Consider the following 27563-nt stretch of genomic DNA (forward strand, 5'->3'; position numbering starts at 1 on the left):
GAAACTAATACAGGTGTCGTTTGAACTAAGGCTAGAATGATGAGAAAAAGGCAACCATATGAAGATTTAGAGGGAAGAATATTCCATGCAAGGGTAGGAAGAAAAAACCAACAAAAACCGTGGCTGGAGAGTACTTATCGAGAGGGATGAGATAGGAGATGTGACTCGAAAACTAGGCAGGGATAGATCTTGCAGGACCACGCCCGGGAGGTGAGGGAATTTGGATTCAATTAGCATTGAGGTGGTTATGTCATTTGAGCGACAGAAACAGCTGTCAAGAGAGTCACCTAGAGTCTTAGAGGGCAGGATCTAGGACGTATTGGTTGAAGTAAATAATGACAATGTGAGATGACAGGGCCCTCTCTCCAGGCCGTCGTTGGCTTTGTCTCAGTTAAGGCAATGCTCCCTCCCCGCAATCTCCCTTCTACCTCCCGATCCCAGACACCCCCAATACACACAATTTAAGTAAAATAAGCTCTACAAATGCGGTTTGCGGACAAGTTCCCCACCCAAACTAGGGGAGAGAGATTCTGGAGGCGCAGAAGCATTCCCAAGGGGGGCAGCAGTAGACCCTACCAACTTATGCAAATCTACAGCAACCCTCCGGTAGGCGCCCTACGCGCGGGGGCGGAGCCGGGGCGGAGCGTGCGCATGCGCAGGGCCTGACTCCCGGCGAGGGGTGGGGCGGGCACCAGGGCCGGGGCTGTGACGTCAGGTGCGCGCGTGGCTCCCGCTGCGCAGAAACAGCTGGTGCTTCGGAAGGCGACCGGTGAGCGGACAGGCGTGGGGTGCTGGTGGCCGGCCGCGCCACGCTGCAGGAGCAACCGCCTCCGCCTCGCACCACTGCACCATGGCCGGCCAGCTGGAGCGTTGCGAGCGCGAGTGGCACGAGCTGGAGGGAGAATTTCAGGAACTGCAGGTAGGACCGGGCCACCTAGTCCTGAAACTCTGCTACCTGATGTGCAGGGTATTCCGCTTCCTGCTTGCCCAGCCCGGGCGGTGGGAACCATTAGGGCCCAGAGGTTGCCCCAGGCTAGGCCCTGGGGGCTGGTGGTCCGCGTGAGCCAGCCCCCTCCCATCTCCCAGTATTTCAGTTCTTCATCCCCTTTGGGCGCCGAGTCGAAGCTCCCCATTTCCCCCGCCCTCGCGCCGGCTCTTTGCTCCGCGCACCTCCTTCGCTGCAGAAAGTTGGTCTATGGCCTCTGAGGGGAAGTTCCAGGCGTGTCCATGTGAGGGAGGCTGGAGGGGACAGGTATGTTTGGGGACTCAAAGAGAAAGCCCAGCGCCCACGTCCTCAGGGGTCTCCCCTGACCCCGCCGCCGCCCTCCAGCTTTCGGCAGCTCCACTTGTCCTTTACTCTGGCGGGCCAGCCCTCTCCTCTGCAGCTCCATTTTGAGAGATGTGCTTGGGAGCCATTCACCTTGAACCCGTAGACTTTGCTTAGGGGTTAGAGACCCCTGTTCTCAGTCTTCGGGGCTCCTGTGTCTGTGACCGCCTCTCCGACGCTGCTGCAGGCCGAGTTTGGCGTTGTGGATGACATCTGTCACTTGTGACAGCTGGGCTGCCTCCTTTAGTGATAGAGGCTTCTCCCAGCCCTCACCCATTTGGCCCAGAGCCTTACACTGGGTGGGGTGAGGGCGGGTGTAAGAGGCCCCTTGAGAGAATGGCATTGCCGCTGCGCGGGCCTGGCAGGAGAAATTGTTTCTGATAGGAGGTTCGCAGAGGCCTCAGCTATCTACCTTGGTGACTAAAGACGCCTCAGGAAACCTTAGGGTTGGCCAAGAGGGATGCCTGGATCATTTTTGGAGATGAGGCTGTTCCCTCCGCAGCTACCGGATTGTGTCTCTTTTCTCCAGAGTTGGGCTCTGTTTGCCTTAAATCACATGGAACACCCCAGCCTGCTCCTTCCTGTCCTCAGCTGGAGCAGTGACATTTTCTCTGTCCATGTAGGTCTTGTCTGCAGTTTGGTTGGCCTCTTACTGTGTCCAGAGGAGGGGAGGGGCGATTGGCAAGGATGTCTGTGATGGGTCTTTCTAGATATGATGTCGTAGGTCCAGATGAATAGAGAGAGGGTTGCTGGAGAGACTGAGCAGGAAGGTGGGTGCTTTTTTAGGCATGAGCACAGAGTGAGGTACCAGAACCAGAAGGGTACTTTTTCTTGGCCTGCCCAGCATGTGTGGGTTCGTGCCCTTTCCTTCAGGCCCAGGGCTTAGGGCCCACTCAGTTCCCAGGGGACCCTTCAGGCTCCACTGCCATCGAGAAGACTCAGCTATTTCTTAACGCTTTGTCCTGCTAGGCTCTCAGGTCATGTCCAGCTGTGGAGCCATGGAGGGTATTAGGGTGGGGAGTGCTTCAGAGCTATGCAATTAATGCACTTAACAGCAATTAGATAAAGGAGACTTTTGACTTGTTGTTATGTTCTTAGTGTCTCTGGGGCTCAGGTGTGTGAGGGACAGAGAGGAATTGGGAATTAACCCTGGATTTTGTCCCCTGGTGCACAGCAAGGGCTGTAGAAGGGCTGACCAGGTGGAAACCGTGATGTCCCCTGCTCACGTCTTCGGCAGTGGGGGAACTGGACTGGAGTAGGTCTGACTTCTCACCACTCCCCCCAACCCCCATAATAAATGTAAGAGCTCTGAACTCCTGAGATGAAAGTCTCTGGAAATACGCGTATAATAAGTAGGGTATATATTGTCATTATGTATGTGTTGGGTGGACTTTCAGATATGAGACATTTGTTGGGGAACAGGGAGGTCACAACAGGTAGGCAGGTGGGCAAGGTTAACAATAGGAAGGGTCTTTTTTTTTTCACCAGAAAATCCCGGCCTATCTTAATTTGTCTATATCTGCCTCAGAATCTGGGATTTGTGGGTTTCATGTTCATATCTCTCTGATTCTGTCTTTCTTGGGATGATGTATAATATCTCTGTGTTTTACCTCTTCTTCCCTTTTTCCAGTGAAGGGAGGAAAGAGGAAATCTAATTTCAGATCCTAGAGGATTTGAAAGGTCTTTGGAATTCCTCCCCACCCCTAAAGAAGTCATAATCTCTGGGACTTTCCAGAGGAAAGGATCTGTTTTCTTTTGCCTGTGATTTGCATCTGCCAGGGCCTCTCTGGACTCGGGGGAAAGGTCGAGTCACCGTGAGGACTTTGGTTTTGCCTGGTTGCGGTTTCGGCCATGCCGGTGAATTGAGCATTAGTCTGAGACCAGTACGTGTTTGGCCCTGTGGCCTGTGGTGTGACCACAGAAGGTCACTTACAGTTGTGGTGGCAGGTGATTTAATGAGCATTTCCTGTCTTGCATCTCTGGAAACCTGACCTCGTCCCTCTCTACCCAGGAAGGAGGTGGCCCGAAGAAGCCTCTCCCCAACCCTGACCTCACAGAAATGCAGGGTAGGCCATTGTAAGATTTTTGGCTTTTGTTACCAATGAAACGGGCATCCCTCTGGCTGCTGTGTATAGAATAGACATGAGGCGGACAAGGTGGAAGTAGGAGGATAAGTATTATTTTATTAAAACCCTTAAAAAAAAAAACCCTCTGAAATAGACCCTGTTATACCCATCTTGCAGAGTGAAAAATGTACCCCAAATCACACGGCTTATGAGTACTGGATTCAGGATTCAAACCCAGGCTTTGAACATCAGAGTGTATACTCTTTTTTTTTTTTAATTTTTATTAGAGTACAGCTGATTTACAGTGTTGTGTTAGTTTCAGATGTACAGCAAAGTGAATCAGTTATACATATATCCACTTTTTTTAGATTCCTCTCCCATATAGGCTGTTACGGAGTATTGAGTAGAGTTCCCTGTGCTATACAGCAGGTTCTTATTAGTTATCTGTTTTATATATAGTAGTGTGTATATGTCAGTCCCAATCTCCCAACTTATCCCTCCCCCCACATCCCCTGGTAACCATAAGTTTGTTTTCTATATCCGTGACAGGGTCTGTATACTCTTAACTACTACCCAAGGCAGGTCTGTGCCCCGGGTACTCTTTTGTTTCTCTCCCATCTTGCATTGCCTTCTGGGCCTCTTTCCCTAGAAGTGGGTTGTGTGGAAAGAACTCCAGACAGGGAGTCAGGATTCCTAGGTTCAGGCCTGAACTCTGCCACTGCCTAGCATCTGACCTTTACCAAGCCGCCTCTCTGAGCTTTTCTTTATCTAGAAAACAAAGGCTGACAATAATAGCAGCAATGATAAGAGCTGACTGTATGATACATGGATTATTCCATTTAATCTAAACGACAGCCTGGCTTTACAGATGAGAGTGAGGCTAAGAGATGTTAAGTAACTTGAAACTCGAGGAGCCAGAATTTGAACCCAGGCCTGCCGTATCCATCAGATACTTTTTGGGTTCCTAACACAGTGGGCTCCAACAGTATCCTGAGACCCTTGGCTCTAGAAGGAAGCTTTTGGACTTGTGGGGACTCATTTCATTTGTACGGTGCTTTAACATGATGTGTTAGTAAGGATTCTTAGTGGTAAGTGGCAGAAACCCAGTTGAACCAGCTTTAAGCCAAAAAACAAACAAAAATGTTTTATTGGCTCATGTAGTGGGAAGTCCAGTGGGAAATGGCTTCAGGCAAGGCTGGATCCAGGTGCTTCAGTGATGTCTGTGTGTGTGAGTGTGTGTATGTTTCCTCTATGTCAACTTTATTCTCAACAGTCTCTCCCATGTTGTGGCAAAGATGAGCATTGGCAGCCTCAGGCTGATATCTACCAGTTCAGCAAACCTCAGAAACAGAGCATCTTCTCTCCTGTAATTCTGGCAGGAGTCCCAGGGCTAACTCTCATTGGCCCAACTTGGGTCATGTGATTATCCCTTACTTAACCAGACCCTGTGGCACTAATTGGCTGGGTCTTGGTTAACATGTCTCCCCTGGAGCCCAGGACTGGGATAAGTGCTGTTCAAACCACATGAAATAAGAGTGGTGGAGGGGTGGTCCCACGAAGGAAAATCAAAATACTGGTAGTAAAAAAAAAAAAACAGAGAAGGATGCCGGACAGGTATCTTTTTAGGAGTGATAGAAACAGTCTATATCTGTGCCTCACAAACTGTGTTAAGGTACCTCCAAGGAGCTGCAGCAAGCTCACAGGGGCACTATGGGATAATTTAAATTTTCAAGGGAAACAAAATATCTGTCATTAAAAAGAATGTTTCACACATCTTTTTTTTTTTTTTTGCGGTATGTGGGCCTCTCACTGTTGTGGCTTCTCCCGTTGTGGAGCGCAGGCTCAGCGGCCATGGCTTACGGGCCTAGCCGCTCCGCGGCACGTGGGATCTTCCCGGACCAGGGCACGAACCCGTGTCCCCTGCATCGGCAGGCGGACTCTCAACCACTGCACCACCAGGGAAGCCCCACACGTTTTTTTAATGATGTCATATCTTTGTAAAGTTGGGTTTTGGGGGCTGATTAAAATCAAATACTATGTGAAAATCAATTTAGAACAAGAAATGAGGATGACAGTGTCCAATCTGTTCCCAAGGTTTGAGATTTTGTGCAGAGCCCGACAGGCACACACATCCGTAAATAATTTTGGTTACTTCTGAATGAAATAAAAATACTTTTGTCAATTTCTGTGTATTCTTTTTTTCCCAAGAGGCTGCTAAGTTGGTAGGACATAAATACTTTTCAATTATTTGGCTTAAGGACTCTGTGAAAAGTTTACTGAGACGCTAAGGGTGTGGTGAACCAACAAAGTTTGGGAACCTTTGTTTTATGTCCTGATTGTGGTGGTGGTTACACAACTATATGTATTTGCCAAAATTCATTATGTATACCTGAAAATTGGTGAATTCGTATGTAAATTCTACCTGTAAAGCTGCTTTTAAAAAACCAGTACATGCCTGTTAACATATATCTCATCCCCTAGCTCTTCCACAACTGAGGAAACTTAAGAAGTGGCAGACTCTGGACATGAAGGCAGTCTGACTCTCAAGCCTAATCACTTAACCATTATGTTATTCTGTCTTCCAAATGCCTGACGTGCATGCTGATGCCCTCACTTACTGCTCCTATAACAGACATTACTAATCGATCCTGGCGCATGACTCAGAATCTTTCCCAGTATAGAATTGATACAGTTTAGGTGAAGTCAACTTGCCATCTTTGGTAGTGTTTCCATGGCATACTGAGTCTTAGTTCAGTATATTCAGCATTCAGAAATCTTTATTTGATGTTGATTCCTTGGAAGGAGAACTATATACATGCAGTCTCTTGAAAACTTAGCACCAGCCACACCTGTAAGTGACCACATTTTAGTGGTGGCCATGGCTCTGTTGCAGTCTGCTGGGTTGCCCACCAACTTGCAATGTTCCTAGACCAGGGCCCTGTCTGAAAATGGCATATGATTCCATTGCTGGCAATTCTTTCTTTCTTTGTTTTTTTAAATTTTTTGGCCGCACTGCGTGGCTTGCAGGTTCTTAGTTCCCCGACCAGGGATAGAACCCTTGCCCCCTGTAGGGTTCGGACTCCTAAGTGTGGACTCCTAACCACTGGACCACCAGGGAATTCTTGATTACCGGCAGTTCTTGCAATAAGCGTTGACTCAAGAGTTGTGACTCTGCCAAGTTGTGTTGAAAGGGCATCTCTAGATGTTTCACAGCTGTGCTGGCACCTGGACTCATTAACCTCATCTTCCCAGTGGGGCAGAGTTTGGGGCCTCAGAGGACAGAAGAGGCGGCAGATCTCCAAATCTTCCAGCAGAAATTCAATTGTTTGTGTCTCCCATACATGCTATAAAAGGATGGTAATCAGACATGTAGGAAAGGAGCTATGGGTATCTCAGCTTACAGAGCCAATGTTAGTGTCTGTCTCTCTCTGATCTATTCTACATTTTTATAAGTAATATATATCCACATAGTTAAAAACTCAAATAGGAGATATGTATAAGAATTCTGTAACAGCTGAAAACTGGAAACCTAACTGTCCATCAGAATGGATAATTCCACTGAACATCCATAGAGTGTGGTATGAAGATCAGATGAATAAACTAGAGCTATATGTATCAACATGGATAAATATTTTAAAAAGAAAAGCAACATTGGGAGGAGATGTGGGGATATATGTATATGCATAGCTGACTCACTTTGTTATAAAGCAGAAACTAACACACCCTTGTAAAGCAATTATACTCCAATAAAGATGTTAAAAAAAACCCCACCAAAACCTCAAAAAAAAAAAAAAAACCCAGCAACTTTGCGTGAAAAGTTGCCAAGGGGTATGTATAGTATGACATGTATAATAAAGTTAAAAGCATTCAAAACAGCACTATGTTTTGCTTACTGATACATGTCTATGTAGTACAAATATAAAGACTTGCAAGGGAGTGATATGGGCCAGATTCAGTATAGTGGAGATTTGGGCAGGGCCCTGGCAGGAAGCAAATGACTCTTCCAAATGGGTGTCACTGAAAAAAGTCTAAGGAAGGGACTATTTACAGAGATGTGGCAGTTTAAAGACGAGGTCCCTGGAGCTGGAACCAGTCCTCATCCTAAAGGGGCAGAGGGAAGGGGCGGTCACCAGAGCTTGTTGCAGGCAAAGGGGAGCTGCAGGACAGGAGCTGCAGTGGTCGAAAGCTGTAGCAAAGCAGGGAGGAGGCAGGAGGAACCAATACCCCAGCCTCTCTCTCCTCCTGCTCTCCAGTCTTCTGTCCTGGCATCCCATTGGCTAGGTAGGAGGCAGGGCAAGGGAGCCTGGGAGATGCAGTCCATAGAGGTCAACCTCCCAGGGCACAGAGAAAGACAGAATTGATCTGGGGTGGGCGTGGGGGTGGACATAACCAGCATAGAGGTTCCCCTCATTGGGGGCAGCAGATGGGAATACCACGTAGAAAGAGTACATAGGGCCTTTCAACTCTTTGTGCCCTATTATTTCTTAAACTGAGGGTGAGAATATGGGTATTAATGTTATATTTGTTTTCTATTATATGATTTTCTGTCTTTTTCAATATGTCTGAAATATTTCATAATAAAATGAGCAGAAGACCAAAAAGTAACCTAACAGTACCAAAAGGCTTATTAAAAAAAATAGGCTCGGGCTTCCCTGGTGGCACAGTGGTTAAGAATCTGCCTGCCAATGCACGGGACAAGGGTTCAAGCCCTGGTCCGGGAAGATCCCACATGCTGCAGAATAACTAAGCCCATGCGCCACAACTACTGAGCCTGCGTTCTAGAGCCCACGAGCCACAACTACTGAGCCCATGTGCCACAACTACTGGAGCCCGCACGCCTAGAGCCCGTGCTCTGCAACAAGAGAAGCCACCGCCTGCGCACTGCAACAAAGAGTAGCCCCTGCTAGCTGCAACTAGAGAAAGCCCGTGCACGGCAACAAAGACCCAATGCAGCCAAAAATAAATAAATTTATTTTAAAAATAGTCTCAGTCATTTATGTGGTTATGACCATGCAAATATCATTTACTGAAGAATTGAGTAGTGTATGATGCTTGTGTTTTCTCTTGGAGAAAGAGAAATTTTTTTTTAATTAATTTTTTTTTGGCTGCATTGGGTCTTTGTTGCTGTGCGCAGGCTTTCTCTAGTTGCAGCGAGCGGGAGCTACTCTTTATTGTGGTTCATGGACTTCCCTTTGTTGCAGAGCAGGGGCTCTAGGTGTGTGGACTTCTGTAGTTGTGGCACGTGGGCTCAGTAGTTGTGGCTCGAGGGCTCTAGAGCGCAGGCTTAGTAGTTGTGGGGCACGGGCTTAGTTGCTCTGCAGCACGTGGCATCTTCCCAGGCCAGGGCTCGAAACCATGTCCCCTGCATTGGCAGAAAGATTCTTAACCACTGTGCCACCAGGGAAGTCCAGCATTTGATTCTTTGCTGACAATATTTACCTTATAACTATACTCTTTCCTCCTGCCTCCAAAGCTCCATCTTTAGGTATTTTATCAAGTGTGTCTCTTTTTTTTTAAATAGATCTTTATTAGAGTATAATTGCTTCACAATACTGTGTTAGTTTCTGTTGTATGACAAAGTGAATCAGCCATATGCATACATATATCCCCATATCCCCTCCTTCTTGAACCTCCCTCCCATCCTCCCTATTCCACCCCTCTAGGTCATCGCAAAGCACTGAGCTGATCTCCCTGTGATATGCAGCTGCTTCCCACTAGCTATCTGTTTTGCATTTGGTAGTGTATATATGTCCATGCTACTCTGTCACTTCGTCCCAGCTTACCCGTCCACCTCCCTGTGTCCTCAAGTCCATTCTCTATATCTGCGTTTTTATTCCTGTCCTGCCTCTAGTTTCTTCAGAACCTTTTTTTTTTTTAGATTCCATATATATGTGTTAGCATATGGTATTTGTTTTTCTCTTTCTGACTTCACTCTGTATGACAGACTTTATATCCATCCACCTCACTACAAATAACTCAATTTTGTTTCTTTTTATGGCTAGTAATATTCCGTTGTATATATGTGCCACATCTTCTTTATCCATTCATCTGTCGATGGACACTTAGGTTGCTTCCATGTCCTGGCGATTGTAAATAGAGCTTCAGTGAATATTGTGGCACATGACTTTTTTTTTTTTTTTTTGCGGTACACGGGCCTCTCACTGTTGTGGCCTCTCCCGTTGCGGAGCACAGGCTCCGGACGCGCAGGCTCAGCGGCCATGGCTCACGGGCCCAGCCGCTCCGCGGCATGTGGGATCTTCCCGGACCGGGGCACAAACCCGTGTCCCCTGCATCGGCCCACATGACTCTTTTTGAATTATGGTTTTCTCAGGGTATATGCCCAATAATGGGATTGCTGGGTCATATGATAGTTCTATTTTTAGTTTTTTAAGAGAAATGCAAATCAAAACTACAGTGAGGTATCACCTCACGCCAGTCAGAATGGCCATTATCAAAAAATCTAGAAACAATAAATGCTGGAGAGGATGTGCTGGAAAGGGAACCCTCCTGCACTGGTGGTGGGAAGGTAAATTGATACAGCCACTATGGAGAACAGTATGGAGGTTCCTTAAGTGTGTCTGTTTTCTTTGCTTCGTCTTGAACTAGATAGTTGGGGGGTTGGGACTTGCTTCGGGCAGCAGAGTAGAGTCCTTTCTTCCATAGCTGCGTGTCTGCTTTGGTGCCCCCAGCACTCTGGGTTATTTTTGGAGGTAGCAGCTTGAAGTGGGAGTCAATCACGTTTAATAAGCTGGTACTCCTTGCACTGTGTGCAGAGACCCAACTCCCAGTTTTCAGTGAGTGTCTCCCTTGCTCCAATACACTGCTGCCTAGTTTAGAAATAAAAATAGTGGTTTGGCATTCTGGCATTTTCTTTGAAAGTTAAACATATACTTACCATATGACCCAACAATTCCATTCCTAGGTATCTATCCAAGAGAAAGGAAAATAGGTATCTACACAAAGGCTTGTACATGAATGTTCATGGCAGCATTATTCATAGTACCCAAAAAGTGGAAATAACCCAAATGTCTAACAGCTGGTAGATGAATGAACAAAATGTGATATAAGTGCTGAGTAGTAATAAAAATTGATACATACTACAACATAAATACACCTCAAAAACAGTATGCTACGTGAAAGAAGCCAGACGCAAAGCCACATGTTGTAGGATTCCATTTATATGAAGTATCCAGAAAAGACAACTCTATAGGGACAGAAGGTGGATTAGAGTGGTTGCCAGGAGCTGGGAGGAGGGAAGAGTGGGGAGCGAGTGCTCATAGACACTGGAGATCTTGCTGGATAATGGAATGTTTTAAAACTGGATGTGGTGATAGTTGCATAACTTGGTAAATGTATAAAAATCACTGAATTGTACACTTAAAATGAGAATTTTATGACATGTAAATTATACTTCAATAAAGTTGTTAAAAAATGATGGTTTAGGGGCTTCCCTGGTGGCGCAGAGGTTGAGAGTCCACCTGCCGATGCAGGGGACACGGGTTCGTGCCTCGGTCTGGGAAGATCCCACATGCCGCGGAGCGGCTGGGCCCGTGAGCCATGGCCGCTGAGCCTGTGCGTCCAGAGCCTGTGGTCCGCAACGGGAGAGGCCACAACAGTGAGAGGCCCGCGTACCGCAAAAAATAAAACTAAAAATAAATGACAGTGACCAGGACAAGAGCTTGGTAATAAAGAGTCCAAGATTTATGGCTTCTCTTCTTACTTACCTGGTGTGGTTAACTTTGCCCAGATGGAAAGCTCTGTTCTGTGGCATGTTAATAGATTCTGACACTTGCCTCTTAAAAAGCCAAGCAGAATAAAATGGCATTTGTTTGCTAACATTAATAGGGAAGTCAAAGGTGTACCGCCTTCAGATATAAGCTGATCCAGGGGCTTAAATGAAACTCAGCCTTTGTTTGCCTCTCCATCCTGTTTTCCTCTCAGCTGGGTTCATTCCCAGGCAAGGCAGCCCCATTAGCCCTGGGCTTATATCCTGCTACCTTGAGAACTAGGGGAAAAATAGTTTCTTTTTTTTTTTTTTTTTTTTCTATCAGTTCTGATAAAAGCCCCACCACTGAGGTTCATTGGTTTTGAATGCTCGTCCCTGAGTCAGCCAGCCTGGTCAGGAAGCTGATATTCTGATTGGCCAGGCCTGGGTCATTTGCCCTGGAACCTGGGGTAAACCTGCTCCTAGCCAGATCTCATGGACTGAGTGTTGGGGAGGGATGGATCTCCAAAGAAACCATAGGGACATTAACCAGAAAGGGAACAGCTGCTGAGCTGGCAAAAACAACAGAAAGCTTCCATCTGGCGACTAGTTGCATTCAAGGACACAGGGCTGACTGGATGAAAGGCAGGATTGGATTGCCTCAGTGTGGCTCATCCTCCTGTTCCTGGAAAAAACATCTCAAAGCACAAGTCCAACTGAGGGTCTGCGGGGACTTCCCTGGTGGCGCAGCGGTTAAGAATCTGCCTGCCAATGCAGGGGACACGGGTTCCAGCCCTGGTCCGGGAAGATCCCACATGCCGTGGAGCAACTAAGCCCGTGCGCCACAACTAGTGAGCCTGCGCTCTAGAGCCTGCAAGCCACAACTGCAGAGCCCAAGAGCCACAAGTACTGAAGCCCGCGTGCCTAGAGCCCGTGCTGCACAATGAGAAGCCCGCGCACCGCAGCGAAGAGTAGCCTCCGCTCGCCACAACTAGAGGAAGCCTGCGCGCAGCAATGAAGACCCAACGCAGCCAAAAAAAAAAAGAGACAGCTGTTGTAAAATGGTACAGCCTCTCTGGAAAACGGTATGGCAGTTCCTTGAAAAAGTTAAACATGGATTACCTTATGATCCAGAAATTCTACTTCTGATTATATACTCAAAAGAATTAAAAGGAGGGACTCGAACAAATATTTATCCACCCGTGTTCATAGTAACATTATTCACAATATCCAAAAGATGGAAGCAACCCAGGTGTTCATCAACAGATGAGTGGATAAAATGTGGTATATACATACTGCAGGATATCGTTCAGCCTTAAAAAGGAAGGAAATTCTGCTACATGCTGTAATTTGGATGGACCTTGAAGCCATTATGATATGTCTAAATAAGTCAGGCACAAAAAGTATAAATACTGTATGATTCAACTTATACCTAGAGGAGTCAAATTCATAGAACTAGAAAGTAGAGTGGTGGTTGCCAGGGGCTGGGGGGGGAACAGGAAATTGAATTATTGTGTGACAGGTTTGGAGTTGCAATGATGAAAAAGTTCTGGAGATGGATGGTGGTAATGGTTACTCAGTGATGTGAACATATTAGATGCCACTGAGTTGTACACATAAAATGGTTAAGATGGTAAATTTTATGTGTATTTTGTTACAAGTAGAAAATTTTTTAAAAATTTAATGATTAATGTGGTAAATTTTATGTTATATATTTTTGCCACAGTTGAAAAAAGACTAAGAGACAGCAGGTCTGGAAAAAATTTAGAATCCAAGAAATGAGTTGATCATCATTCCTGCTGCTTGTGGGACTGGCATGAGGTAGAATCAGCAGAGACTGGGCGTGGGCAAGGGGTGTCCTGGGAATGGAGAGCGTGTCACACTAAGGGCCTTGTTTCCAGCCCCCCAGACCCCACGTTGTCCTCAAGACTGGCAAATCCTGAGCCTGGAGCTGAGGGCAGGGTGGACTGGACGTGTGGTCTCCACTATCAGATCTCCCTTGGGAAGTGGCTCTAGCCAATGGCAGAGAGAGAGACGGAGAACTCTTAGGGATCAGGAATGATTGTATGTGCCAAGGGACAAAATTATGGGAAGGGCCATGGACTTCCTATCCCGACTCAGTCTGATGCCTTAAGGTTGGGCAGAAAATATCACCAGTGAAGCATCGGAAAAGTGCCCTTAAGAAAGTCAGTGGGGGGAATTCCCTGGCAGTGCAGTGGTTGGGACTCTGTGCTCTCACTGCAGAGGGCACAGGTTCAGTCCCTGGTCAGGGAACTAGGATCCCGTAGGCCGTGCAGGGTGGCCAAAAAAAAAAAAAAGTCAGTGGGGATAGCAGTGAGTGTTGCTTGATGAGGTGTGGAGGACAGCTGTCATATGCTGTGGGTGGGAGTGTAAATTGTCACAGTCACTTTGCAGGCAATTTGCCAAGATCTGTTAAAACTAAAATCAAGCCTGTACCCTATGACCCAGCAATTCCACTTCTCTTCCCCAGAGACGCTTGCACATTTCCCCAGAGAGACAGTGCAAGGATATTATTCAGTGCTGCATTGTCTGTTATAGTCAGAGACTGGAAACAACCTAAACACCCAGTGATAGGAAAATGGCTAAATAAACTGTTGTATGTCCACAGCATGAAGTACTGCACAGGTCTAAAAAAAATGCTATATATTCTTATGTGGGTAGATCTGTAAGACATATTGTTGAGTGAGAAAAGAAAGTTGTGAAATCATATCTGTATTCTGATACTGTTAATATATTTTAAAAAATCAGAAGTATGTGCTTTAGGGTATAAGCTATGCTGCTGTAGCAAAGGGATATCCTAATAAAAGGGTTTAAATGAGGTAGCTTCTTTCTTTCTCACATAACAGTTCAGAGCGGGACGTGGTCCAGGGTGAGTGGTGTTCCAGTTATCTGTTGCTGCATAAGCAACAGTTATCGCAGTTTGCTCACAGAGTCTGTGGGTCAGGAGTTCAGGCAGGGCATGGTGGGGATGGCTTGACGATGCTCCATGCGGTCAGCGGCCTTAGCTGGGAAGACGTGAATGGCTGGGAGTAACTCACATGGCTGGGGCTGGAATCATCTGGAGGTTTCTTGACCCTCATGTCTGGAACCTGAGCTGGAATAACAAGGTTTGTCTTAGTTGGGGCTATTGATCAGACTGCCTCCATGTGACTTCTCTATGTGGTTAGGGTTTCCATGCAGCATGGTGGCCCCAGGGTAGTTGAACATTTTGTTCCAAGAGCTTGTGTTCCAGCGAATAAGGCGGAAGCTACGTGGCCTTCCGTGACTTTTTCTCAGAAATTGTATAGTGTCACTTCTGCCATTTAAAAAAAATTGAGGTATAGTTGACTTAACAGTACTATATGTTTCAGGTGTACAATATAGTGGTTCACAACTTTCTTTAAAATAAATTTATTTATTTGGTTACGTTGGGTCTTCCTTGCCGTGCACAGGCTTTCTCTAGTTGCGGTGAGTGGTGGCTACTCTTTGTTGTGGTGCGTGGGCTTCTCATTGCAGTGACTTCTCTTGTGGTGGAGCACGGGCTCCAGGCGCATGGGCTTCAGTAGTTGTAGCTCGCGGGCTTTAGAGCGCAGGCTCAGTAGTTGTGGTGCATGGGCTTAGTTGCTCCACGGCATGTGGGATCTTGCCGGGCCAGGGCTCGAACCTGTGTCCCCTGCATTGGCAGGCGGATTCTTAACCACTGTGCCACCAGGGAAGTCCCCATGCCTCTTTTTGAATTATGGTTTTCTGAGGGTATATGCGCAGTAGTGGGATTACTGGGTCATATGGTAGTTCTGTTTTTAGTTTAGTTTTTTTTTTTTTGCGGTACGCGGGCCTCTCACTGTTGTGGCCTCTCCCGTTGTGGAGCACTGGCTCCGGAAGCGCAGGCTCAGCGGCCATGGCTCACGGACCCAGCTGCTCCGCAGCATGTGGGATCCTCCCGGACTGGGGCACGAACCCGTGTCCCCTGCATCGGCAGGTGGACTCTCAACCACTGCGCCACCAGGGAAGTCCCTGTTTTTAGTTTTTTAAGCCACCTCCATACTGTTCTCCATAGTGGCTGTATCAATTTACATTCCCACCAGCAGTGCAAGAGGGTTCCCTTTTCTCCACACCCTCTCCAGCATTTGTTTGTAGATTTTTTGATGATGGCCATTCTGACTGGTGTGATGGCCATTCTGACTGGTGATACCTCATTGTGGTTTTGATTTGCATTTCTCTAATGATTAGTGATGTTGAGATCCTTTTATGTGTTTTTTGGCAATCTGTATTTCTTCTTTGGAGAAATGTCTATTTAGGTCTTCTGCCCATTTCTGGATTGGGTTGTTTGTTTATTTGATATTGAGCTGCATGAGCTGCTTGTATATTTGTAGATTAATCCTTTGTCAGTTGCTTCATTTGCAAATATTTTCTCCCGTTCTAAAGGTTGTCTTTTTGTCTTGTTTATGGTTTCCTTTGCTGTGCAAAAGCTTTTAAGTTTCATTAGGTCTCATTTGTTTATTTTTGGTTTTATTTCCGTTTCTTTAGGAGGTGGGTCAAAAAGGATCTTGCTGTGATTTATGTCATAGAGTGTTCTGCCTATGTTTTCCTCTAAGAGTTTTATAGTGTCTGGCCTTACATTTAGGTCTTTAATCTATTTTGAGTTTATTTTTGTGTATGGTGTTAGGGAGTGTTCTAATTTCATTCTTTTACATGTAGCTCTCCAGTTTTCCCAGCACCACTTATTGAAGAGGCTGTCTTTTCTCCATTGTATATTCTTGCCTCCTTTATCAAAGATAAGGTGACCATATGTGCGTGGGTTTATCTCTGGGCTTTCTCTCCTGTTCCATTGATATATATTTCTGTTTTTGTGGCAGGCGGATTCTTAACCACTGAGCCACCAGGGAAGTGCCTAGTGTTTCACAATTTTTAAAGGTTATATTTCACTTATGCTTATGATAAAATGTTGGCTGTATTCCCTGTGTTGTACAGTATATCCTTTTTTTTTTAACATCTCTATTGGAGTATAATTGCTTTACAGTGGTGTGTCAGTTTTTGCTTTATAACTAAGTGAATCAGCTATACATATACATATATCCCCATATCTCCTCCCTTTTGCATCTCCCTCCCACCGTCCCTATCCCACCGTCTAGGTGGTCACAAAGCACCAAGCTGATCTCCCTGTGCTATGTGGCTGCTTCTCACTAGCTATCTATTTTACATTTGGTAGTACATATACGTCCATGCCACTCTCTTACTTCGTCCCAGCTTACCCTTCCCCCTCCCTGTATCCTCAAGTCCATTCTCTACTAGAATATATCCTTGTAACTTATTTATTTTATGCATAGCAGTTTGTACCTCTTAATCCCCTACTCCTATCATGCCCGTCTCCTGCTTCTCTCTTCCCACTGGTAACCACTAGTGTGTTCTCTGTATCTGTGAGTCTGTTCTTGTTATATTCACTAGTTTGTTTTTTTTAAGATTCCACGTATAAATGATATCATACCATGTTTGTCTTTCTCTGTCTCACTTATTTCACTAAGCATAATACCCTCCAAGTCCATCCATGTTGTTGAAAATGGCAAAATTTCATTCTTTGTTATGGCTGGGTAGTATTCCACTGTATATATATATATACCACATCTTTATCCATTTATCTGTTGATGGACATTTAGGTTGCCTCCATATCTTGGTTATTGTAAATAATGCTGCTGTGCCTATATCTTTTTTAATTAGTGTTTTCATTTTCTTCAGATATATACCCAGGAGTGGAATTGCTGGATCTTATGGTAGTTTTATTTTTAGTTTTTTGAGGAACCTCCATACTGTTTCCACAGTGGCTGCACCAATTTATATTCCCACCAACAGTGCACAGGGGTTCTCTTTTCTCCACATCCTCGCCAACATTTGTTAATTGTGGTCTTTTTTGATGATAGCCATTCTGAGAGGTGTGAGATGATATCTCCCTGTGGTTTTGATTTGCGTTTATTTGATGATTAGCAGTGTTGAGCATCTTTTCATGTGCCTGTTGGCTATCTGTATGGCTTCTTTGGAAAAATGTCTATTCAGATCTTCTGCCCATTTTTTAATCAGTTTGTTTGCTTTTTGGGTAATTTTGACATATTTTATTGGTCAAATCAGCCATAAGCCTACTTTTAATGAGAGGAAACAGAGAACCCACTTCTCTATGTGAGGAGTGCTAAAGGCTTGGTGGTCTTGTTGTAAAACAATCACAGGTGGGAAGCCCTGTCACATGAGGTCACCCGGGATCCAGGTTCGTTTGGCTGAGGAGGGCACAGTGGGCTTTGTCATTTGTATTATGTGGCTTCCATCTCTGGTTTCAAGGTAACTGGATCCATTGTTGCCATATGCCAGCCAGGGAAAGAGAGAGTGGAGGGCAAGCCATTCCTTATAAAAATGTGGTTCAATTATTCTTGGCAGAAAATGTTGGCTTGACATGTGAAAACTGAATAGCTAGAAATGGCAGGTGTAATGGTTAAAAAAAAAATGTGGTTCAGAACTTACATCACTTCTGCTTGCAACCCAGTGGCTAACTCTTGGTCATATTTCTACACCTAGCTGCAAGGGAGGCTGGGAAATGTCTGTAGCTGGACAGCCATGTGCCTGGCTACCACTCAGTAGGGTCCTGTTATTAAAAGGATGCAAAGGAGAATAAGTATTAGGGGCAATTAGTTTTTGCAACAGTGTATATTTTTCATATATATGTATACATAGTTAAGTGTGTGTATATAGAAATAGGTCTATGTGGAATATAGAAATACATAGATACCTACAGTCTGGAAGAATACATAGAAAAAGATCTAGAAGAAACTGGTAACAGTGGTTACTTCTGGAGAAGTGGGAGAAGACAGGATAGGGGTATATTCAAAGCCGACTCTAGCCGTAGCTGCAGTGTTTTAATTTTTAACGAGGATGATGTCTTCATGTTTACTTGTGAAATTAAATACTAATTTAAACTGAAGGCCTGGTAAACATCGGGCTGCCGATGTTTCAGTCTTGGTCTTCTCGTGCTGTGGTGGGACCCAACACCAAAGAGTGCCAGGAGGTGGCATGGCCCAGCTGGCATTGCTGGGGACTCAGTCCAAAGACCCCACATTCTCAAAGGCTGCTTAGTTGGGGGGTCTCTCTGCCCCCATCCTCCTTGTCCAGTTCTGGAGGGTTTCCTTTGTTACCAGCAGATATTGGTTGAACATTGAGGACTGTTTTGGCACTGAAGCCTCTCTCTGTACAGATTACTTATTAATTACAGGTAGAAAGCTGGTCACTGTACAGTGGAGAAGACAGGTGGACACCACCTCTCCCAAGCAATCAAAGTTAACATCACAGACACCACGTCCCTCCTGATGGGAGACACTGAGGGCCCAGCGTCACTTTACTGGCATTTCTGTCCCAGGTGCATAACTAAAATTCAATCATGAGGAAATATCAGACAAATCAAGGTGGAGAGACATTCTCCAGAACAACTGGACCGAACTCTTTAAAAATGCCGATGTCACAAGACAGAAGTTGAGAAGCTGGTCTAGACTAAAGGAGACCAAAGTGATATGAATAGTAATATAGGGCATCAAACTGAATCGGGTCCAGGTCTGGGGGGAAATTGCCATCAAGAGATAGTTAGCATCCAAATTTGAATTTGGATGGTATTGGAGGTGATAGTATTGTATTGTATCGAAGTTATATTTTCTGTATTTGATAACTGAATGTATAAGAGAATGTCATGTCCTTAGGAAATATGCACTAAAGTATTTAGGAGTAAAGAAGCCTGTTGTCTGCAACTAACTTCCAAATTGTTTAGAACAGGAGTAGACAAACTCTTTTGGCAAGAAGGTCAGGTAGTGAGGATTCTGGGCTTTGCGGGCCATGTGGTCTCTGTCACACTACTCTTGCTCTGCAGCTGTGATGTCACAGACAATATATAAATGAATGGGCAGGCCCATGCTCCAGTGAAGTTTATTTATGGATACCAAAGTTTCAATTTCATGTACTTTTCATGTGTCATGAAGTATTCTTCTTTTGATCTTTTCCAACCAGGCAAAAATTATTTCTAGCTTACTGCCCATACAAAATCAGGTGGCCAGATTTGGCCGGTGGGCTGTAGTTTACTGATGCCTGATATAGAAAAAGAATACACCCAACACACATAAACGCACACACATACACACACACGGGAATAAAGCAAATATGTCATAATGCTAACAGTTGGTGAATCTGGGCGAAAGGTATAGGGGAGCTCTTTGTACTCTTACAATTCTTTTGGAAGTTTGAGATTATTTATTTTATTTAAAAATTTTTGGCCACGTTGCGCGGCTTGTGGAATCTTAGTTCTCTGACCAGGGATCGAACCCAGGCCCCCTGAAGTGGAAGCACCGTGTCCTAACCACTGGACTGCCAGGGAATTTCCTGGAAGTTTGAGATTATTTAAAAATTAAAAGTTAAATTAAAAAAGAGACACAATTTTCCTCTCTTGGGGCCCGGGAAGGAGTGAGGAAACTGTATAAGTCCAGGGGACTGAGCCCTCTCTTCTGGGGGCCAAGGGGGTCTCGCTCACAGCATTCTTCCATGTGGCTCCGAATTGCTATCTGTTCACTTCTGGGCCTTCACTTTTTCCTTATTTTCTGGTTTAACCTTCATATCTAGGAACCTGCTTGACAGACATGAGAGTTTAGGCTGTGGCCTCCCTGTCTGACCGTCCTCTTTTTCTCTGTCTCTCTGCTAATACAGTTCTCCACCACCCAAGCAAACAGCCACTTTAAATATGTTCATTGCATTATTGTTTTTAATTTTATGGTCCCCATCCCCCATATTGTTTTCTCCAAATTGTTGGTATTTGTCTTAGATTATCAAACTCTAGAAGAAACTGGTCGTTTCCCTGCATATGGCATTATTTGGGGGGAGGTGTGCTGTGGCAGCAATGTCGAGAAATTACTGTGTTCCATTCTCCCTGCATTGGGGTGAAGTCTCTTGTATTTCCTCTGGCCTTATGGCCCTGAATGGTTATTTCCAGGAATCTCAAACAGGAATGAGATGTTGAGTGTATTGGAGTGACTGTGCCTGGGGTAGGGAGGGCTGGCTTTAAGGGAAGAGGTGTGTCCTTTTCTTAGTTGACTTAGCAAGAGCTCTCTTCATTGCCAGGATCAAAAACCCAACTCAAACTGGACTAACTGGAAAGAAATTTATTAATTCATGTAACTAAGAGTATTAGATAGCATTACATTCAGACTTGGTTAGATCCAGGGGCTGAAATGGTGCTATGAGGTGCTATGAGGACATGCTATGAGGATGTCTCAATTCTGTTTTCCGTTTGGCTTCATTCTTAAGCAGGCTCTCTCCACTCAGCAGCCCCAGGTGTACCTTCTACCAGATTAGCAAACCCAGGAGAAAGAAGGCATCACTAAACCAATACTTCTAGGTAAAAGTCCCAGGGCTGACTCTCATTGGCTCAGTTTGAGTCATGTATCCACCTCTGAACCAATCAGTTGCCAGGGGATTGGAGGATACTGATTGGCCAGGCCTGGATCACATGACCACCCTTGGCATGGGAACTGTTAGCTCTACTCAAACCATCTGGATTAAAACTTGACAAGAGGTGGCTGACCTCTCAAAGGCATATTTGGTTGCTGTTCCCATCAGGAAGGATGGAACCTGCACAGCAAAAAACAGTAGTTCCTTATTACAGAAATGCTGAGCTGCCTTCCCCAAATCCAGTCCCAATTTTATAAGCCACATCTTTGATAGGTGTAGTTGTATCATCTTTTTTTTCCTCTCTCTTTTTAAAAAATTAATTTTATTGGAGTATGGTGGCTTTACAATGTTGCATTAGCCTGCACTGCCCCACAAAATGAATCAGCCATACACATACCGATATCCCCTCCCTTTTGGACTTCCCTCCCATTTAGGTTACCACAGTGTAGTAGGTAGAGTTCCCTGTGCTCTACAGTATGTTCCCATCAGTTGTCTATTTTATACATAGTATCAATAATGTATAAGTGTCTATCCCAGTCTCCCAGTTCCTCCCACCCCACCCCTTTCTCCTTTGGTATCCATAGTTGTATCATCTTAACTGTGAAACTGTGATTACTGTAGTCACATCCCCAGACACAAGCAAACTGAAAAATGACCCCATTATGTCCTCCTGCACACGCTACCTGGGCTGCTCCGTCCCTTAGGATACTCACAGGATCTACAGGCAGAAGCTGGAGGAGCTGACCACACTCCAGACTTCGTGCAGCAGCTCCATCAGCAAGCAGAAGACACGACTGAAGGACCTGAAGCGCATGCTCCAGAGGTAGGCTGGCTGCAACTCAAAGGCTCCCCTGAATCCCAACTCAAAACTAGGCTGGCTTGAGCAGAGAATGGAAATTTTAATGGAAAAAACCAGGAGTGGCTTCAGGCATCACTGGATCCAGGGGTCAAAGGGTGTTTTTAGGAATCTGTTTCTTTCCTCTAAATCCTGCCTTCCTCTAGGTTGGCTTTACTTTGGCTGAGATGGTCACTGAGATGGCCACCAACAGTGCCAGGCTTTTATCCTCCAGCCTTTCTTCCTACTGGCTCAGCCACACCAGCAGAAGTTCTGGGCATGATCCCCATTGGCTGGAATTGGTCACATACCAGTCTGCAAACCAGTCATTGAGACTCTGGTTGGACAAGACTCGGTCATATGTTCACTTTATGGACCTGGGGGATGGGACAGCCCTACTTGAACCATACGGGATGGGGCGAGGATGAGGCATAGTTCCCCAGAGGAAAGGTGTTCTAATAAGTCCTACTGGGCAGGTAAATAGCAAGTATCCTTCTCACGGGTGTGGGAGCTCACTCCTCACCGGGCTCTCTGGTGGAGGGGGTGAGAAGTCTGGCATCCCTGGTGGGGATATGCTTGAGCTCATGACTTAGTTCAGTTCCTGAGGCCAGGATCACCTGTTCACTTCCTAATCCCGTGTCTTCATGGCTTGAGAAGTGCTCTCACCCCCTGCAGGTGAAGGCGTCCGCTGGATACTGTGACCCCCCTAGGGAGGCAGGAAAACATGCTCTGAGTGGCTCGTCCCAGGTCACTTAGCTGGGCCTCCATTCCAGAGTTTGTGACAATTCTGGAATCCTGGTCAAGTCTTCCTTTCCCTGGTGGACAATTTTTGGGACGGTTACTGATTATACCCCTATCCTTGACTGACCATTTTGGAAATGGAGGCCCATTAGTCATGGTGTAGAGTGTGGATGGTTCCATGCAATGACATCACCACCCTTGGAAAAACACATCTTACTGATGACAGGACTCAAGAGTCTTTCATCTGTCTAGGGTTTTTCAGTTGTGGCACTATTGATAATTCTTTGCTGTTGGGGGCTGTCCTGTGCATTGTCAGATGTTTAGCAGCATCCCTGGCTTCTACCCACTAGATGCCAGTAGAACCCTCTACCCCTGTCTTGACAACCAAAATGTTCCCAGACAGTGTCTTCATGGTTTGGGAAGTGCTCTCATCCCAGGTTTCCCCAGTTGAGAACCACTGAGTTAGAAGGTTGACCCGTGAGTTATGTTCTTACACCAAGGACCCCTGCTATTCTGAGAGTGTCTATGACTTGTTTTTCTGGTTTTGAGATTAAGTGTCACCAAAGAATAACAGTCAGACCTTGGTTGGTTGACTGATTATACTTTCAAAGCATCCTTCCTGTCTGTACTCTTAGTAATCTTCAGGTTGTTCCTGTAGAGTAGCCTGGAAAGTAGTACTGCCAGTAGATATCCATTGAACTTGTACTTTGTGTCCGGTATTCTAAATGCTTAACATTGCACTTATTCACTTTATTCTCACATTGATATTGTCTATAAGGTAAGACTGATGGGATGTATCCCTGTGTTTGAGGTATGGAAAATAAGGCAGAGAGGTTGAAGGACATTCCCAAGGTCACAAGACTAGCAGGGAGTCAACATCAAACGCAGAGAATACAGGTGGAGGACTGAGGTTGTGAGAAGCATTGCGATGGCAAGATGGGAGGGCGGTACCCAGAGTTTCCAGATTCTTCCTGCAGTCTGTGTAACGCCCCTGCTTCTCTTTACGCCCACACCTCTGACCACAGGTACAAGCGCCACGCCAGTCGGAAGGAGGCAGAGCTCATTCAGCAGTTGGGCGCCAACGTCAAGGAGCGGCAGAATGTCTTCTTTGACATGGAGGCCTACCTGCCCAAGAAGAACGGGTAGGAGCTGGGGACCTACTCCCCAAGCCCCAGCGCTGCGGGCAGATGCCCCGGCCTGGAGCACCTGGTCTGTGTGACTCCTGCCTCCCTGTTGGGGCTTGAGTTGAAGGTGAAAAGGAGGGAACAAGGGCAGGAAAGAGAAGGAGCCTTCCTTACACATCTCTCCATGGACCCAGGAGGGGACCTCAGCCCCTCCCGTGTGGTAGTGACATTCCTGGAAGGGCTTTTTCAAGGAACAAGATGAAAGATCTGGTTCCCAGGATCTGCCACATGCCTGATGCCACCTGGGGTCCAGAGGAAGGGTGTTCTCTCTTAAGAGAACAAACATTTATGGAGAGCCTGCTGTATGCCTTGCATCATGCTGGGGGCTCTCCTGATGTCACTCACTTCATCCTCAACAACCTGGTGAGTCAGGTCCAGGAATCTGCATTCTGCAAGGTTCAGAGAAGAGACATTAGGGAGTATCTTGCCCGGGTGGCTCAGACCGGGTTTGGCTGAGCCAGGATGTGAACACTAGACATTCTGACTCTAGAGCTTGTGTTCTTTCCATCTTCCTCCTTCAGAGAAGTCCCATCTCCTTCCTCAAGTGACATCACCGCCACCCTGTTCCAGAGAGAGATCCTTACAATATTGTATCATGACTTGACGTGGGCAGCTAAAAGTACGTCCTGGGAAGCACCCTGACTTTTTTCCTGGTTTGGCCTAGCCCTAAGTCAGAGCCTTCTACCAGAGCCCTTCCTCTTGTCTTCTTTTTTGCTGTATTTGGTTAAAAACTCTAGGCTTTGGGTGGCGATAGCTTTCTACAGAATGAAACAGCATAACCTTCTTTTAGAGTGTGGCTCAGATCCACTTTCCCAGCTCCAATCTCCCTAGTCCTCTGTGCATGTTACATTAGTCAGGAGTCCTTGGACTGTAAATGACAGAAAACCCGACTCAGAGTTGCTTAATTAAAAATAGGGGATTTATTGGCTCTTGTAACTGTAAAGTCCAGGTGTATCTATAGGTATGGCTGGATCCTGCTGCTCAAATGATACTGTTAGGCTGTGTCCCTCATTTAGCTTTCCTTTTACTCTCTTTTCCAGCATATGAGTTTTATTCTTAGGCAGGCTTTCTCTACAAGCTAGCCCCAGCAGCTCTGGGTTTGCATCCTACCCACTTAGCAAATCCAGTAGAGAATGCCTCTTTGTTCTTTAGTAGTTCTGGGAAACGTCCTGTTACTGATTCTTATTGGCCTAGATTGTGTCACATGATTGTTATTGACCCAATCAGGAAGTTGCACCACCTTGGCTGAACCTGGGTCATGTGCCTTACCCTAGAGCCTAGGGGAAAAGTGATTCTCTGAAGGGAAATTGTACTGCCCTTCTAGGAAGTGGGGACTATATGCTAGGTGGGAAAAATGGATCGTCTTTTCACACCTCTGCTCCAGGTACACCAGACTTGGAAATGCCCCTAGAATTTGCTCATAGCTAGAAAGAAGGCTCTCCTGTTCCCTTTTCTCCTCTCAAACTTCTACTCATCCTTCAAAACCCAGTTCACATGTTAGCACCTCAGTGAAGCCTTTCCAAACCCCTCTCTCTCCCTCTGTGAAATTAACCCTTCTTCCCCTGAGATCTCATAACCCTTTATTTGCACCTTTATTAATGTGTTAGAGTACAGGCTATTGTAACAGAAGCCTAATGGCACAATGGCTCAAACATGTGTGGTTTTTGTCTCTTACACACAACAGTCCAGAGGTGAGTGGACTCCTGAAGGCCAAGAGTGGTGGGCTCCCAAGGTCACCTAGGGACTCAGAGTCCTTTTCCAACTTACTACTTCACCCCTGCTTGGGGAGTTGTCCTCAGCTACATGGCCAAAGCTGGCTCACACCATCTCATTTTCAGGAAACAGGGAAGAGTCAGGCAGCAGAGGGCAAGCAGATCCCTTTTTACAAAAATGTTTGCCATTTCCCACTGAAGCCAAACACATACATACCATACGACCCAGAAATTCCACTCCTGTGTGTGTGTGTGTGTGTGTGTGTGTGTGTGTGTGTGTGTGTGTATGGTGGAAATGAGTGCTGAATGTTCACAGCGAGGAAGCTAGAACACAAAAGGCCACATATTGCATGAGTCCATTTATACGAAATGTCCAGGATAGACAGATCCATACAGATGCAATGTAGATTAGTGGTTGCCAGGGGCTGGGGGGAGTGGGAAATGTGCTGATAGCGGGTATGGGCTTTCTTTTGGGGGTGATGAAAATGTTCTGGGATTAGGTGATGCTGATGGTTGCACAACATTATAAATATATCAGAAACCATTAAATTGTATAATTTATTTTTAATTAAAAATTTTTTATGAGCTCACTTTATTATTTATTCTTTTTTTTTTTTTTTAGTTCCAGGTACACATAGTGAGTTGATATTTCTGTACATTACAAAATGATTACCACTAAGTTGTATACTTTATTTAAAAAAATTTTTTTAATATTTATTTTATTCAACAAGTTTCATGAGCATCTACTTTGTGCCCAGCACCATTCTATGTACAGTGGATAAAGCTCCGAATAAGTCAAAGTTTCTGCGCTTTCAAAGCTTACATTCTAGAAGGGAGTGGGGGATGAAAATATATATGTACATACACACATATGTACATAATATAATCATAATTTTTTTTTATTGCAGTATAGTTGATTTACAATGTTGTGTTAGTTTCTGGTGTACAGCAAAGTGATTCATTTATATACACACACATTTGTATATTCTTTCTCATATTCTTTTCCATTATAGTTTATTACAAGATATTGAATATAGTTCCCTGTGCTATACAGTAGGGCCTTATTGTTTATCTATTTTATATACAGTAGTTTGTATCTGCTAATCCCAAACTCCTAATTTATTCCTCTCCCACCCCTTCCCCTTTGGTAACCATAAGTTTGTTTTCTATGTCTGTGAGTCTGTTTCTGTTTTGTAAATAAGTTCATTTGTATCATATTTTAGTTTCCACATATAAGTGATATCATATGATATTTGTCTTTCTCTGTCTGACTTACTTCACTTAGTATGATAATCTCTAGGTCCTTCCATGTTGCTGCCAATGACATTTCATTTTTTTGACTGAGTAGTATTCCATTGTTCATATATATATATATATATATATATATATCACATCTTTTTTTATCTATTCATCTTAAATTGAATGCTTTAAAAGTGTTTAAAAGTGTGAATGCTATGGCATGTGAATTATATGTCAAGTTTTAAAAAAAAAAGAAAAACATTCACAGCAGCTCTATTCATAATAGCCAAAAACTGAAAACAGGTCAAATGTTCACCAACAGTAGAATGAATAATTACATTGTGGTACCTCCACTCCATAGAATAATATACACAACGGGAAAGAAGGAACCACTGATGCAGACAATGTGGATGAAGCTCACAGACTTATTATTGAGGGAAAGAATCCAGACATAAAAGAGAACACATTGTATACATTTATGTGAAGTTCAGAAACAGGGAAAGCTAACACAACAGTGGGCATCCTTGCGGGGAGGGGCGGTTTACTGACCGGGAGGGGGCATGAGGGCACCTCCTGGAGCTAGAAGCATTTTATTTGATCTGGGTGTTGGTTACATGGATATGTAAATATATAAAAATTCATCATGTTGTATACTTAAGATTTGTATGCTTAGGAAGAGCCCTTTTTAAATTGACCTAGAAACTGTACACATGCCTTCACCTCATTGGCTGGAGCTTAGTCACGTGCTCACATTAGCTGCAAGGGAGGCTAGGAAATATGGTCTCTAAGCCAGCTGAAATGGGGAGAAATGGGTTAATCATGAAGGTCATGTCACAGCTGTCATGTTCTCTACTTAATCATTTTCATTCTCGCTCCACATGAGCTTAGCACCCTATTTTCTAATATCCGGTGCTCAGTGCTATGCTTATTAAGCTTGGATATTTTTGGCTGGGGACCACTCCTGGGGCTGTTAACATGGTGACCCTCACAGGTCTTTCCTTCCAGGCTCTACTTAAATCTGGTTCTCGGTAATGTGAATGTGACCCTTCTCAGCAACCAGGCCAAGTAAGTATCCCAGACAACCCTCCACTTGGCTTTACAGAATCCAGGCATCTTGCTCTTGCAACTCAGGAGAAATGGGACCAAGCTAGTATTTTTGCATAAATAAAAAAACGTTCACAGTTGGGAGTCTGGCTTTGGTCTTTTGGACGAGACTCTGAGGTCTCTTCTTCAGTGGGTAGACCACCTGGGGGAGGTTTCCTTCCTTCCTTTCACAGAGTCAATACCTGGGG

General features: G+C 45.1%; 1 protein-coding gene across 1 annotated transcript in view; it reads left to right on the forward strand.

The window, feature by feature from the left end:
- Positions 1–850: 850 nt before the first annotated feature.
- The window catches only part of TMEM120B (transmembrane protein 120B), a 44331-nt gene continuing 17618 nt past the window's right edge, over positions 851–27563 (forward strand). The window contains exons 1-4 of the mRNA XM_065890082.1: positions 851–919; positions 21265–21383; positions 23162–23278; positions 27277–27336. Coding sequence (XP_065746154.1) covers positions 851–919; positions 21265–21383; positions 23162–23278; positions 27277–27336 — 365 coding nt within the window. The remainder of the gene's footprint in view (positions 920–21264; positions 21384–23161; positions 23279–27276; positions 27337–27563) is intronic.

This window comes from Phocoena phocoena, chromosome 13 (assembly GCF_963924675.1).
Source record: "Phocoena phocoena chromosome 13, mPhoPho1.1, whole genome shotgun sequence".
In the NCBI taxonomy this organism is placed as follows: Eukaryota; Metazoa; Chordata; class Mammalia; order Artiodactyla; family Phocoenidae; genus Phocoena; species Phocoena phocoena.